A 13,349-nucleotide genomic window follows, 5' to 3' on the forward strand; every position below is an offset into this window, starting at 1 on the left:
TTCGCTTACCGGATATAATGGGTAGACCCCCGACGTGGCGACTCCAACCCAACATCTTACTTGATGAACTGTTTCGAGCCGAATTGCGTCAAGAACTAGAAGATTTCATATCCTGTAACAAGGGATCGGTAGACCGGGCGGCTACTTTCTGGGAAGCACTGAAGGTCACAATATGGGGGTTCTGCATCTCTAAGAGCTCCGGGGTACTGAGAGCCCTGCGAGATACATTACGTAAACTGGAATCCACACTCCACACCCTGGAAACCAGCCCTGACTATGCCGATAACACAGATGCACAGGCAAAGTACCGCGAAACGCTATCAGACTACACTTCCACCGATGAAAGAGAGGTGAATTTCCGGGGCAAGTACTTTAAGGCTCGTATGTACGGAGAGGGGGAGCGACCCGGTAAATCACTGGCAGGAGCGATCTGCCCGCCGCGGGGCTCCAATTTTGTGCTGGAGGGGGAGGATGGGACTCCTATACGTGATACACACTCGCTTTTGGCGGCCTTCACTACACACTACTCTACGCTATACTCTACTACTAGGGTCGGCGCACTGGACATGGACGACTACCTTAGGGAGCTCACACTGGGCTGGCTCTCTGACCGTCAACGGGAGTTTCTGGCGGAACCGATAGGCCTGGACGAGGTTAGGGATGCGATGAATCAGATGGCACCGGGGAAAGGCCCGGGGCTGGACGGGCTGCCCATGGATTTCTACAAGGCGTTTATTGATATCCTAGCTCCGGTACTCCGAGAGGTATTCATGGAGGCACATGAGTCAGGCACGCTTCCTTCGTCTATGCAGGAGGCTCTGATTACCTCCTTATTAAAGCCTGGAAAACCACCCCAATACTGCGACTCTTATCGTCCTCTCTCGTTAATTAACTGTGACGCCAAAATCCTGACTAAAATACTAGCTAATCGTTTGCAGTTATTACTGGGAGGCCTGGTGTTGTCGGATCAAGCGGGATTCGTCCCTGGTAGGGCCACCTCCAATAATCTCCGGACGCTATTTTCCATTATGCATAATGTAGACCCGGATTTGCCATTGGTGGCGGTTTTTTTAGACGCCACCAAGGCCTTTGACTCTCTGGAATGGGACTATCTTCACTGTATTTTACGCAATATGGGAATGCCTCTGGGTTTTACGCGCTGGATTGATACCCTATATGACCGGCCGGTCGCTAGGGTGGGGTTGAATGGGCGGATATCGGACGCCTTTGTGGTGTCGCGGGGTACTCGCCAGGGATGCCCCCTATCTCCGCTTCTGTTTGCGGTAGCGATGGAACCCCTGGCAGCCCGGCTCCGTCAGCATCACCGAGACAAGGCTCTGCGCTGTCTTCAGCGAGAGGTCCTCATATCCTTATACGCGGATGACATCACGCTATACATCCATGATCCCGCTACCAACCTCAATCCTATCCTCCGGGAGTTTATTCGCTTTGCGGGTATGTCTGGTATCCATATCAACTGGGGAAAATCCACTATATTTCCGCTGACTGCAGCCGCTCAACCGTTTCCTTTGGACTACCCCCTACGGTGGGACATGGATGAGGTTCACTACCTAGGTATACTTCTCTCCCATGACCGCGAAGAGCTAATGCGGATGAACTATGGCCGTACGTTTGACCATATCCAGGCCTGCGTGTCCAGCTGGATCACGCTGCCCCTCTCTTTTGCAGGCCGCGCATCCCTGATCAAGATGGTGGTTCTTCCGAAACTCCTGTACCTCTACATGAATATTCCCTATTACCCAGGCAAGTCCTTCTTTCAACTTCTGAGGTCTGAGCTTATTCGTCTGGTCTGGGGAGGAAGGAAGCCACGTCTTCGTTGGGAGGTGTTGACAAGTCCGTTCGCGCAGGGAGGGCTCGATCTGCCGGACTTTGAGATGTACTTTCATAGTGCACAGGCCCACTACATTCATCACTGGATTCGCCCCACTCCTTTCATGCCACAGACGGCTGTGGAACACTGGCTGGTTGCGCCTATCCCACTGGAGGGAGCGATACTCAGTACACCAGAGACGCGTGCGGCGTACCGCACCACTATTTCGAGCTTCATTCTGGCGTGGCGATATATTGCAAGGATGACCCACACACCGCTGCTTTATTCTCCGTTGCTTCCCCTGGCATACCATCCCCTTTTGCCCCTTTTACAGGAACAACTGTTCAAAAACTTTATGGCCAAATTCCACATTACAACATGGGGGGACCTCTATCATGATGGCCAATTCCGTTCCCAATCGCACATGTTCGCTAGCCTTGCACCCTCTCTCATGGACACATTCCTCTATATTAGGCTTCGTAGTGGTATTCGTGCACTGACGGGGGAGTTTCCTAGTGAACCACCCACATTGGAACCCTTGCACCAGTTACTTAAAGCTTCCACTCCGGCACACGCAGTCTCTATCTCTACGCTCTACACCAGACCCCTTGCCTTGCAGGGCGCGTACCAAATGGGAGGAAGAACTGGGAATGCCCATAGCTGACGAACTCTGGAGCTATTGCTGCTTACAAACAGAACAAATCTCCTCCAGCAGCAGGTTCAGGGTGATTCATTATAGGTTCCTACATAGGCTTTATTGTACTCCAGAGTACATGTATAGGGTGGGCCTTCGGGAGGACGATCTTTGCTGGCGATGCCGCGCTCCGGCGGCGGACTTTCTCCACATGGCGTGGGGATGCCGGGAAATAGATAACAACTGGCAACAAGTATATTCCGGCATTTCAGAAAATGATAGATGTCCTGTTGGCACCCTCTCCGACGCAGGCACTTCTGGCCTACACAAAAACTATTTAAAAAAATGAAACGCAGATTTGCCACTATTGCCCTTCTTATAGCAAAACGACTGATAGCCTGTAGATGGGGACGGGGCAGAGCTCCCAAATTTAAGGACTGGGTCAGAGACATGGTACACTGTCAAGATACTTTACTTTGATATGCAGAATTACTACCTTCCGCATCTAGGCCAACTGACGTCTGGGATCCCCTACGAACGTATCTGCTGTCGCACCCACAGGCATGACGGGCTTTCCTGCCCGCTTAGCCCCTAACCTTCCAAGCCACTACTTTTACGATAGTGACCCAACTGAATGGACGGAGACGGGGACTGTTCGTCATGGGCGGGGATGGGTGTCATCCCTTATTTTAGCTGAGGCTGCGCCATGGGTGGCTCTCCTTCTGTCCCTCGACCAGACAACACACTGGGATGTGAGGTGGGACGGGCAATGCACGCGACTGTGGGGTTCCCCGATACAACTGGTACATACTACTGTGGAAAGATTATTTAATGCAAAATGTTCAGTGATTGATGGGTTGTGTTCGTACATGATGACATGCTGATTATCCTTCTCCCTTACGCCGCAGCCGGCCCTTGGAGGGTTGTAGCCAGGCAGCTGTGTTCAACATTCACTTTCATTCTTATATTAAGCCGCCGGCCACAAGATGGTTGTAGGCATGGGGCTGTGTATTCTGTGATCATGCTGAATAAAGGTTTTTGAACTAAAAAAAAAAAAAAGTTGCTACATGCTCAACATCACACACGTTCACCAAGCATTACCATGTGGACATCCGAGCCCGCCAGCAGTCTTTAGTTGGCCAGACTATATTAAGAACCTTCTTTCCGACATCAGCGTCCTCTGCCCACTACCCACCACTTAGTAGAAGAGCTGCTTTACAGTCAATGCAGCGCATGTTCATCTACAGCCACACATGCTGAGAAATCAACATGTTACTCCTTCATATCATGTAGTGCTGTAGATTTACATGCACCCATCCTCATCCCCTGAAGCCAGCAGTGATTCTCTAAACAGTATTTTCTCTTTCGCTTTTTACAATGAACGGTGGCTTCTACTCTGCCTTTGACTCTACGCTGACTCGCACTATTTACCTGCCGAGTGGAAAACAAGGTGAGGTGGCAGTGTGGACGAAGGGCAGAGTCTTGTCTAGTGATTTGAAGAAAAACTTTGGATAAAAGCAACTTGCCTACGTCTGCTCCCAACACTAGGAGTAGGAGTATGCAGAGCATGCGAATCTAGAGAACTACTCTTTGCAAACAGATGGTTACAGATTAAGAAACCTTTTCCTTTTGCGCTTCTTGATGTCATGAATGTCTTCACAGTAATGTGTAGTGAACGTGTGTGTGGTACACTGATGAACCTCTTTACATGTCTGCTGAAAGTGTATTGTCTAGGAAGGCAATGGTAGTCCTGTTTTGTCTATAAGGAGCCCAGAGCATGTGTTAGTGGCCTCAGTGTGACCGATTTTAAGGCATTTTGCAGTTCACCAGCCTTGAGATTAGGCTGCCAAGGTGCCGCTGTACAAATGTACAAAGCAAGTGAATCCACAGCTCCTCCAGCTCAAACCAAATGTTAAAGATCAATAACATTTTCCATTTGCAGCTTGAAGCTCCTCTAAATTCATATGTGACCCTCCCCGCCTCGCTGGTAAAGGGGAGTTGATCCAAAATTTAAATTAATGGGGAAAAAAAGTGAAGGTTACAGCGAGGTACTGAAAGATTGTAGGAAAAAGTTTCAGTGAGTCATCTTTTTAGAATTATAGAGCTTCCAGACTCTGCTAACAGATGGCAGAATAACGCAGGTATCTATCCGGAAGATTGTTTCTGAAGGTACGTAATTTGTTCTTTTGTGAAAGATATTCTGAGATCTCATAAATGCAGAGAAGCAGACTACATTTTATGAATTCAGAGAATATCCAGGGTGAAGGACTAGGATTAGAGGCAACGTTTCCACTTCTTTGCTGCCTGTTGAATGCCTGGGTTGTTGGAGTGAACATCGAGGCAGTACCCATTCTCACGTTCTCTTCAGTTTCTTGCATCTCCAAAAGACAAACTACTTGTAATGCATCATCGGTTGGTCGTTTCTTCTCCACAGTTAAAGATGCTGAGTGAGCACATCGTTCTGCTTTAGCGGCAGATTTTTTTTCCTTGACTGTCTTGCTCATTCGTAACTTTCAATTTAATACTTGTAAAATGTCAGTCTGTTTTTATTTCCAGACCTTCATTGTTTTACTTATTGAATGTTTTTTTTTCTTCAGAATTGAGGTCATGCCCAATGGATCCCTCGTGATCTATGACGTCACTAGTGAGGATTCTGGAAAGTATACGTGCATTGCCGGAAACATGTGCAACATCAAACAGAAGGAAGTTTCCCTGTATGTTGTAGGTAAGACAGTCCCTCTTTAAGCTGGATAGTTGAAGTAGAGGCCTTGTGCTCCTGTCATTGGACACGCATGGCTTATGTCAACATATGTTGCTTTACATCATTTGTAGGTTCTTTACTCCAGTTTATTGACCGCACGTAGCCTACCCGCATGTGAACCTCCCCAACAGTATTTTCCATAGTAATGTCTTCTAACAGTTGGGACTGTAGTGGCCAAGTGAGAATGAGGGTTGGGAATGTAAGTTCTAAAAGGTTATGGTCTGACGGCATCCTACCCAGATATATTGTAGGGGTGACCTGTTCTCAGGACACCCCCGCGCCGCACGGCCACCAGCTGCTGTGTGTGCCCCGCCTCGCTGCTGCCTCGTAGAACCTGCCTCGGATTTGCGTGCATTTGCGTGTACTGTTCTAACCATTCTTCCCTTCTGTTAATCCTGCTTTCTGGTAATCTTTGTGGTTCCCGTTTTTATTCATTGCACTTGTAATTATCTGGACTGTGTTGTATTGTCTGTGCCCCCCTGTGCCTGCCTGCCGCCGTGCTAGCGGCCACGCCCCCATTTCGTTCTGTACCCTCCCCGCTCCCGCCTCCCAGCTGCTCCTCCCTCCCTCCCACTTCGCCATAAATGGCGACCGCGCGGACGCGCAGCGGTCACGCGCAGCGGGAGCGCCGATTGTGCGCCAAAGGCGCGCCAAAGGCAAGCCCGTCCGCGCCTGGACCGCGCCCAGCGCCAGGACCCCCGGCCCCCACCGACGCAAGACGACCCGACAGACCTACGCCGCCGCCGTCCTCAACGCACTCAATACCGGCCGGAACCCCGCCTGCTGCCGAGCCGCCCCGAAACGCTTCCACGGACCCGTCACCTGCACAACCTGCAAGTTCACCTGCCTCCGAACATGCACCGCGCCCGCCAAGCCAAACCCCAGCTGCGACCTCAAGTGCATCCTGCTCAACACCCGCTCCGTCCACAGACACGCCGTCGAACTCTGGAACCTACTCGACACAACATCACCAGACGTCGCGTTCCTTACTGAAACATGGATGAACGCCTCCTCAGCCCCCGCCATCGCCATCCCGGATGGATACAAGATCATCAGGAGGGACCGCGTCAACCAGACTGGGGGGGGCATTGCCATCGTCCACAAGAACACCATCCGCATCACGACCGACGCCGATGGCACCTACACCGCCGCCGAACACCTCCACTTCCAGATTCACACCGACCCAAAGACGACCCTCAGAGGCACCCTCATCTACAGACCCCCGGGACCACGCACACAATTCAGCAAAGACATCACGGACTTCATCAGCCCACACGCCCTCCCCTCCGCCGACTACATCCTCCTAGGGGACCTCAACTTCCACCTGGAGAACAACAAGGACCGCAACACCGTCACCCTGCTGGACAACCTCGCCAACCTCTGACTCAAGCAACTGGTCAACACCCCCCACCCACTACGCCGGCCACACGCTTGACCCCGTCTTCTCAGCCAGCAAGCACATCGCCTTCAGCCACTCCACCGGACTTCACTGGACCGACCACAGCTGCGTCCACTTCAGCTTCAGAAAAACCACTACCCACCACCACCCGCAACAGGTTCCTCACAGAAGCTGGAGCAAGATCACCGCCGACCAGCTCACCACCTCCCTCAGCCAGAACCCACCTGCCAGCACACCGGACCCCAACAAAGCAGCCCGCAACTTCACACAGTGGCTGACCGCCTGCGCCGACGACCTCGCACCACTGAAGAACCCTCCCAGCAAACCCAGAAGCAAGAAGGCCCCCTGGTTCACCGACGAACTCAAGGACTCCAAGAAAACCTGCCGCACCCTCGAGAAAGCCTGGCTCCGTGACCGGACCACTGACAACATGACCGCCCTCAAACACGCGACCCGCAAGCACCACCAGCTCATCCGCACCACCAAGAAGAAATCACTGAGGGATCGACTGGACAACAACGCCCACGACAGCAAGGAACTCTTCAGCATCGTCAAGGAGTTCTCCAACCCCAGCACCGGCAACAACGACATCACCCCGTCACAAGATCTCTGCGACTCCCTCTCCTCATTCTTCCACCGCAAGATTGCCGACATCCACAACAGCTTCGGCGCACCCTCCTCGCACCCAACCGTCGAACCAACGCACCCCACCGCCACCCTCCGCACCTGGACCGCAGTGACCACCGAAGACACAGCCCGCACGATGAACACCATCCACTCCGGATCTCCGACTGACCCCTGCCCCCACCACGTCTTCAATAAGGCCGACTCCACCATCGCACCCCAACTCTGAGACGTCATCAACACCTCCTTCGACACCGCCACCTTCCCGGAGAGCTAGAAGCATGCCGAGCTCAGCGCCCTACTGAAGAAACCAACAGCAGACCCCACTGACCTCAAAAACTTCCGCCCCATCTTGCTCCTCCCTTTTCCTGCCAAAGTCATCAAGAAGATCGCCAACAGACAGCTTGCCGCCTTCCTCAAGACGAATGGATCCCACGACCCCTCGCAGTCCGGCTTCAGAGCCAACCACAGCACCGAGACCGCCCTCATCGCAGCCACCGACGACGTCTGAGCCCTTCTCGACAACGGGGAAACAGAGGCACTCATCCTCCTGGACTTCTCCACCGCGTTCGACACTGTCTGCCACCGCACCCTAGTCCAACGCCTCAGCAACACCGGCATCGAAGAGAAGGCACTGAAGTGGATCATCTCGTTCCTCGCTGGAAGAACACAGAGAGTCCGCCTCCCCCCGTTTCGTTCCGAGGCCACCGAAGTCATCTGCGGCGTCCCGCAAGGATCATCACTCAGCCCCACCCTCTTCAACGTCTACATGAGACCTCTCGCAGCCATCGCACGCCAACACAACCTCAACATCATCTCCTACGCCGATGACACCCAGCTGATCCTCTCCCTAACCAGAGACCCCGACACCACCAGAACCAGCCTCCACGAAGGGATGAAAAACGTCGCCGAGTGGATGAAGAACAGCCGCTTGAAACTGAACTCAGACAAGACGGAAGTCCTCATCCTTGGACCATCACCCTCCGCCTGGGACGACTCTTGGTGGCCCCCAGCCCTGGGCACCGCCCCCAAGCCGACAGACTACGCATGCAACCTGGGCTTCATCCTGGACTCCTCCCTCTGGATGACCAGACAAGTCAACGCCGTCTCCTCTTCATGCTTTCACACCCTCCGCATGCTCCGCAAGATCTTCCGATGGATCCCGATCGAAACCAGGAAGGCGGTCACCCAGGCCCTCGTCACCAGCCGGCTGGACTACGGAAACACCCTCTACGCCGGAACCACAGCCAAGCTACAGAAAAGACTACAATGCATCCAGAACGCCTCCGCCCGACTCATCCTGGACATCCCTCGACGCAGCCACATCTCTGGCCACCTGAGGAACCTGCACTGGCTCCCCGTCAACAAGAGGATCACGTTCAGGCTCCTCACCCACACACACAAGTCTCTCCACAACCTGGGCCCCAAGTACCTCAACGACCGCCTGACCTTCCACACGCCCACCCGCCAGCTACGGTCCGCTATCCTCGCTGCCGTACCACGCATCCGAAGAACCACCGCCGGAGGCAGTTCCTTCTCCTACCTGGCGGCCAAGACATGGAACTCCCTCCCCATCCACCTTCGGCTGACCCAGGACTACCTCGCATTCAGGAGACAACTCAAGACCTGGCTGTTCGAGCGCCTTGAGACCCTTCCGGGTGAGTAGCGCGCTATACAAGTGTTATGATTGATTGACATTGGCCTGTAGGGATGCAGTGCCCAGGAGTCTGTTTAGGCATCCATGTCATTCATGAGGGGATGAATAGAAGGCGTAACTGGCATTTCTGATCTGCCAGGCGTCAGACAGGGCCTATCCTGTCATCCATTCTTGAAGGACCCTGGCCTTCTTGGCAGAACTTCTGCCGGGGAGGGTTGGAACAATCTAAATTAACAGCGAGAACTGTATTGAAGTCGTCCGCCCGACCCTCGCCCTCTTAGGCCCCTCTCACCCATCACCAAAGGATACTGTTCCCAGTCAGTTAAAACAGTGGCTAAAGGTGCCAGGAATACATCCTGTTCAGTATTGAAGGCACAGGCGCTTGCCCAGCACCACCAGCCTCTCGTCTAGGGTTCCCCTAAAAAAGACTTAATGGCCTTTAGTGTCAATGTTGGTGCCTGAGACTGCAAGAGGCGCTCCCACACTTAGCCAGACATCTGCATCCCATACAAGCACTGAATACGATATAGCAAACTATTATCCCCGCCACCTCTTGTGCAGCCTCACAGCCTCCGCAGCAGAAGATGCAGCTCCTGCAAAGAAACTATTTGGGCTTCATGGCCGTGGAGCTGCGGCAGGGTGCGGTGGAGCTGCGGCAGGGTGCGGTGGAGCTGCGGCAGGGTGCGGTGGAGCTGTGGCAGGGTGCGGTGGAGCTGCAGCAGGGTGCGGTGGATCAGTGGCACGATGCCGTCCCGTTTCCGAGTAGATCCCATGCCCTTGACTTTCCAAATTATTACATAGCCGCTGTGTAAGGAAGTGGGTTTCTGTTGCAGTAACCCCATCCCCACTTTTTTTGCCTGATAACTGATGCACTTTTCCTTGTTGTGCCCTGGGCTCCTGCCAATCAGGTGCCCAGGACCTATGTTCCTTCCCTAAACAAAATCCTCAAACCCAAATTGGCAAAACCCTGGCCACATGTCAGCCCCTGGTAAATGGTACCCTAGGTACCCAGGGCCTTGTGACCAGAGAAGGCCCCTAAGGGCAGCAGCACTTATTGTGCCACCCTTAGAGGCCCTGTACCCTGACACGCACACACTGCCTTTGCAGGCTGAGTGTCTTGGTGCAGAACAAAACAGAGAGTCGACATGGCACACATCCCTGTGTGCCATGCCCACAACCCACACTGCCCTGGCATACCTCAGTCACCCCTCTAGCTGGGTGCCCTATGCCGGTGGTGTGGGCACTGGTGCATGAGCCCCGTTCCCCTACAGTACCCAGTACAGTACAGTACCCAGGTCCATTCCTGGGCACTGTAAGTGCAGTGCTGCCATTAAGAGTATATTCGTCAACACGAACTCCACAGCACCATGATGGCTACACTGAAGACTGAGAAGTTTGGTATCAAACTTCTCAGCACAGTAAACCCACACTGATGCCAGTGCGGGATTTAATGTAAGATGCACGACAGAGGGCATCTTGGAGATGCCCCCTGAACCTAACGTACAATCCACGTCTTGTATGAGGGGCTGCCTAAGCTGCCACACAGCAGACATGTTGCTGGATCCCTGGGTAGAGAACCATCCGCTCTCCTGTGCCTGCAACAATGCACATCCTGGGATAGGTGCTAGGTCTCCTCCCCCAGGATGGGCAGGGGAAGCTTCAAAGGCATGCCGCCTTTGTGAGCTTCTCCAGTCCACTTGCTGTACTCGGCAACTGGCCCCTACCGGTTCCAACCCCCACTCTGGCGGGAAGACTGGCCAGAAACCCCAAGGAAGGAAAGGGGGTGTGCCAGCCTCTGCCAACCCCACCCCTCAGGTGGGAGAGGCGAGGTGAAGCACATCTCCGGGCTCTCGCCATCTTGAAGATGGGAAGCCCTGCCCAATCAGGACTAGGCTACTGCCCTCCTCCCACAAGAGAGTGACCGGATAGATGGTGTACCCACCCCAGGAAAGGGACCTATTGGTCCATTCCCTTTACCTACCTGTAACGCCCCTAAATGTAGTATTTAGGGGCACCCTGAACCTTCCTTCCTTCCTCAGATCCAGATTCCGAAACAGCAAAGCAGATCAAGAAACAAGACCTGCCGTGCAGCTGCTAACAAGAGGAAGACACCAACTGCTTTGTCCCCAGCCCTACCGGCCTGTCGACCCTCGAACCTGCTCCTGCTAAATCCCGGCATCTCCCGTGGCCAGCAACCTCACAAACCCCGGAGGACCTGGCTACCTTGTGACTCGAAGCATCTGGGACCTCCCACAGACAGTGGTACTACTCAAAGCAAGTAACTTACCTTTGGCATCAGCCCGGAAACGTGAACCCTGCACACTCTGCACCCGCCAAGCCTGGCCTGTGCTGGAGTGAACAAAGACCCCGAGGACATCTCTCCGGCGATTGTGACCCCCGAATCCAGCACCTAAGGACCCACCTCGACGATCCTGACGACGCCTGCAGCCTCAGAACCAGGGACCCCTCCAACCGCGACCCGCCTAGGGTAAGATTTCCCGACACCAAAAGGCACCCCTGCACCTGGCGCCCTGCGGCCCCCTGTGCCCAACTCCTGGGTACCTACCTATCCTCCAACTACCCAACTTACCTCTCGAAGTGGTGGTCACACCTGAAAAATCTTCGACTACGAGCTTGCAGCCTTTGTTGGTTTTTGAGCTTCTCCATTGAAATCCATTGAGCGCCCGACGGCTCAAAAGCACCCTGCACCGAGCCGCCCGAGTGCCCCTGGCAGTGCAATGTCTACTCTGCTCTACTTCCTCATTTGCCCTGAGCAAGTGACCAGGAGCCCAGCTCCCACAGCCGCGTGGCATGCTAGTCAGCAGCCATCAACCAAGGACCCCTGCCTCCCATAGGATAACATTGGACCTACCTCACTCTGCACCCGGCCGCCCCTGTGACGCTGAGGGTGTAACAACTGTACTTACCTGACCCTGGGAGGCCCCTCAGTCTGTGCCCAGGACCTTAACTCTGCCAGTCGAGTACTACCCAAAAGCCGATAACTCACTTTTCTTCCATAGGGTAACATTAACTGGTTTCACTTGGAAATTCTTTTAAGTGTGGAGTTTCTAAACGTTAAAATATTCACCTAAAATCAACCGAGTAACGAAAACGAAAATACTCACCTGCTATCAGGAGAGATGCTGTCTCTCTTCTCCCTGGAAAGGTCCCTCTCCAAGTGTGTCACCTATTCGTGTACCCCACTAAAAACCCAAGTATGCTGTCCAAACAGCTGCATCGGTATGTTTTGTCTAAGGGCTAAGATCTGTCCAGAACAAAATAACAAGTGGCATTGTTGTTCGACCTTGCACGTATTGTTCAGTCAAAATCCCAGGAATATGCAGAGAGCGAACACAACGATGAGTTCTCATGTGAAAGCAGCCATTGAAATATTTAAAAAATAAAGACGTGTTGTAACGTGTGCAAAGCAGCAGGCAAGCTGCAGCTTGCTCATGCGTAGTGAAAAATGAAAATGTCCCCATGGGCCACGTGATACCTGAGAGAGTGCACTTCATGGCCAGGGCTTGTGTACCTGGACTACTGGGCTACTCATTTTATATTTGTGACCATGCTTTTTGCATATTCATTCTGTTTGCACACAAATAAAACAAATTGACTTTGCCAGTGCTTGTCTCCTTACTTCCACTGGGCCTTGGATGGAATGAGCTCACAACTCTGCAGTGGTTTTATAGATCAATGGGTATTCCCTGAAGTATCAGGAGAAGTTATTGATCTGTTATGCGAGCCCTCCTTCCATGCTGTTGCCACAGACATTGGAGTCCACGCATTTCTCCTTCCATTTTGTTGGAAAGAAAGAACGGAAGCATCTGCTGCTAACACTGCATTAAGGAATACTTATGATCTGTGGGTCCTTAAAGGAGCAGTGTTTTTATTTTTTGTGCCATCCGATATGCAACTTAAAGGAGCATTGTTAAGCCTATGGAAGCTGATTTCTTCCATGTTTTCTCAAAAAAAAAAAAAAAAAAGTTTGTGATAGGAATGTTCTTGTCACTTGTTTTAAACTAGTGTTGCAGGGATTCTGCGGAGTCACAGAATTATGCTTGGGATCCTAGAACCCTAGCAGGTAGGGATCGAGTCATCCTATGAGCCCAGGACCGACTAGCTATAGTGTCTCATTTGCCTTCCTACTAGCTCAGAAAGGAACAAGTGATTAGAACACACCACTCCCTACCGTCTCAGGAATCGTGGTTGCAAGACCCACCCTTTCGCTCACACTCTTGTACTTGTCCACAATAAGATCTGACTGAGACACGAAAAAGTTTAAAATGTTTATTTTAACTATCGTGCTCTAGTATGCAGTATACTTGCCACAGAGTAATAAACTGCCTACACAAATACCGTCAGCATGGTAAGTAATCCATAAGTCAAATAAGGAGCTGTCATTCTTTAAGACAGCGTAGCCTAAACCCCTCCCCTTCTACA

At 52.5% G+C, this 13,349-nt stretch overlaps 1 protein-coding gene across 1 annotated transcript in view; it reads left to right on the top strand.

The window, feature by feature from the left end:
* The window catches only part of PTK7 (protein tyrosine kinase 7 (inactive)), a 632,664-nt gene that overhangs the window by 404,939 nt on the left and 214,376 nt on the right, over positions 1-13,349 (top strand). Inside the window, exon 13 of the mRNA XM_085610156.1 lies at positions 5,063-5,190. Within this exon, the coding sequence (XP_085466282.1) occupies positions 5,063-5,190 (128 nt within the window). The remainder of the gene's footprint in view (positions 1-5,062; positions 5,191-13,349) is intronic.

The sequence above is a fragment of the Triturus cristatus genome, chromosome 6 (assembly GCF_964204655.1).
Source record: "Triturus cristatus chromosome 6, aTriCri1.1, whole genome shotgun sequence".
Taxonomy (NCBI): domain Eukaryota; kingdom Metazoa; phylum Chordata; class Amphibia; order Caudata; family Salamandridae; genus Triturus; species Triturus cristatus.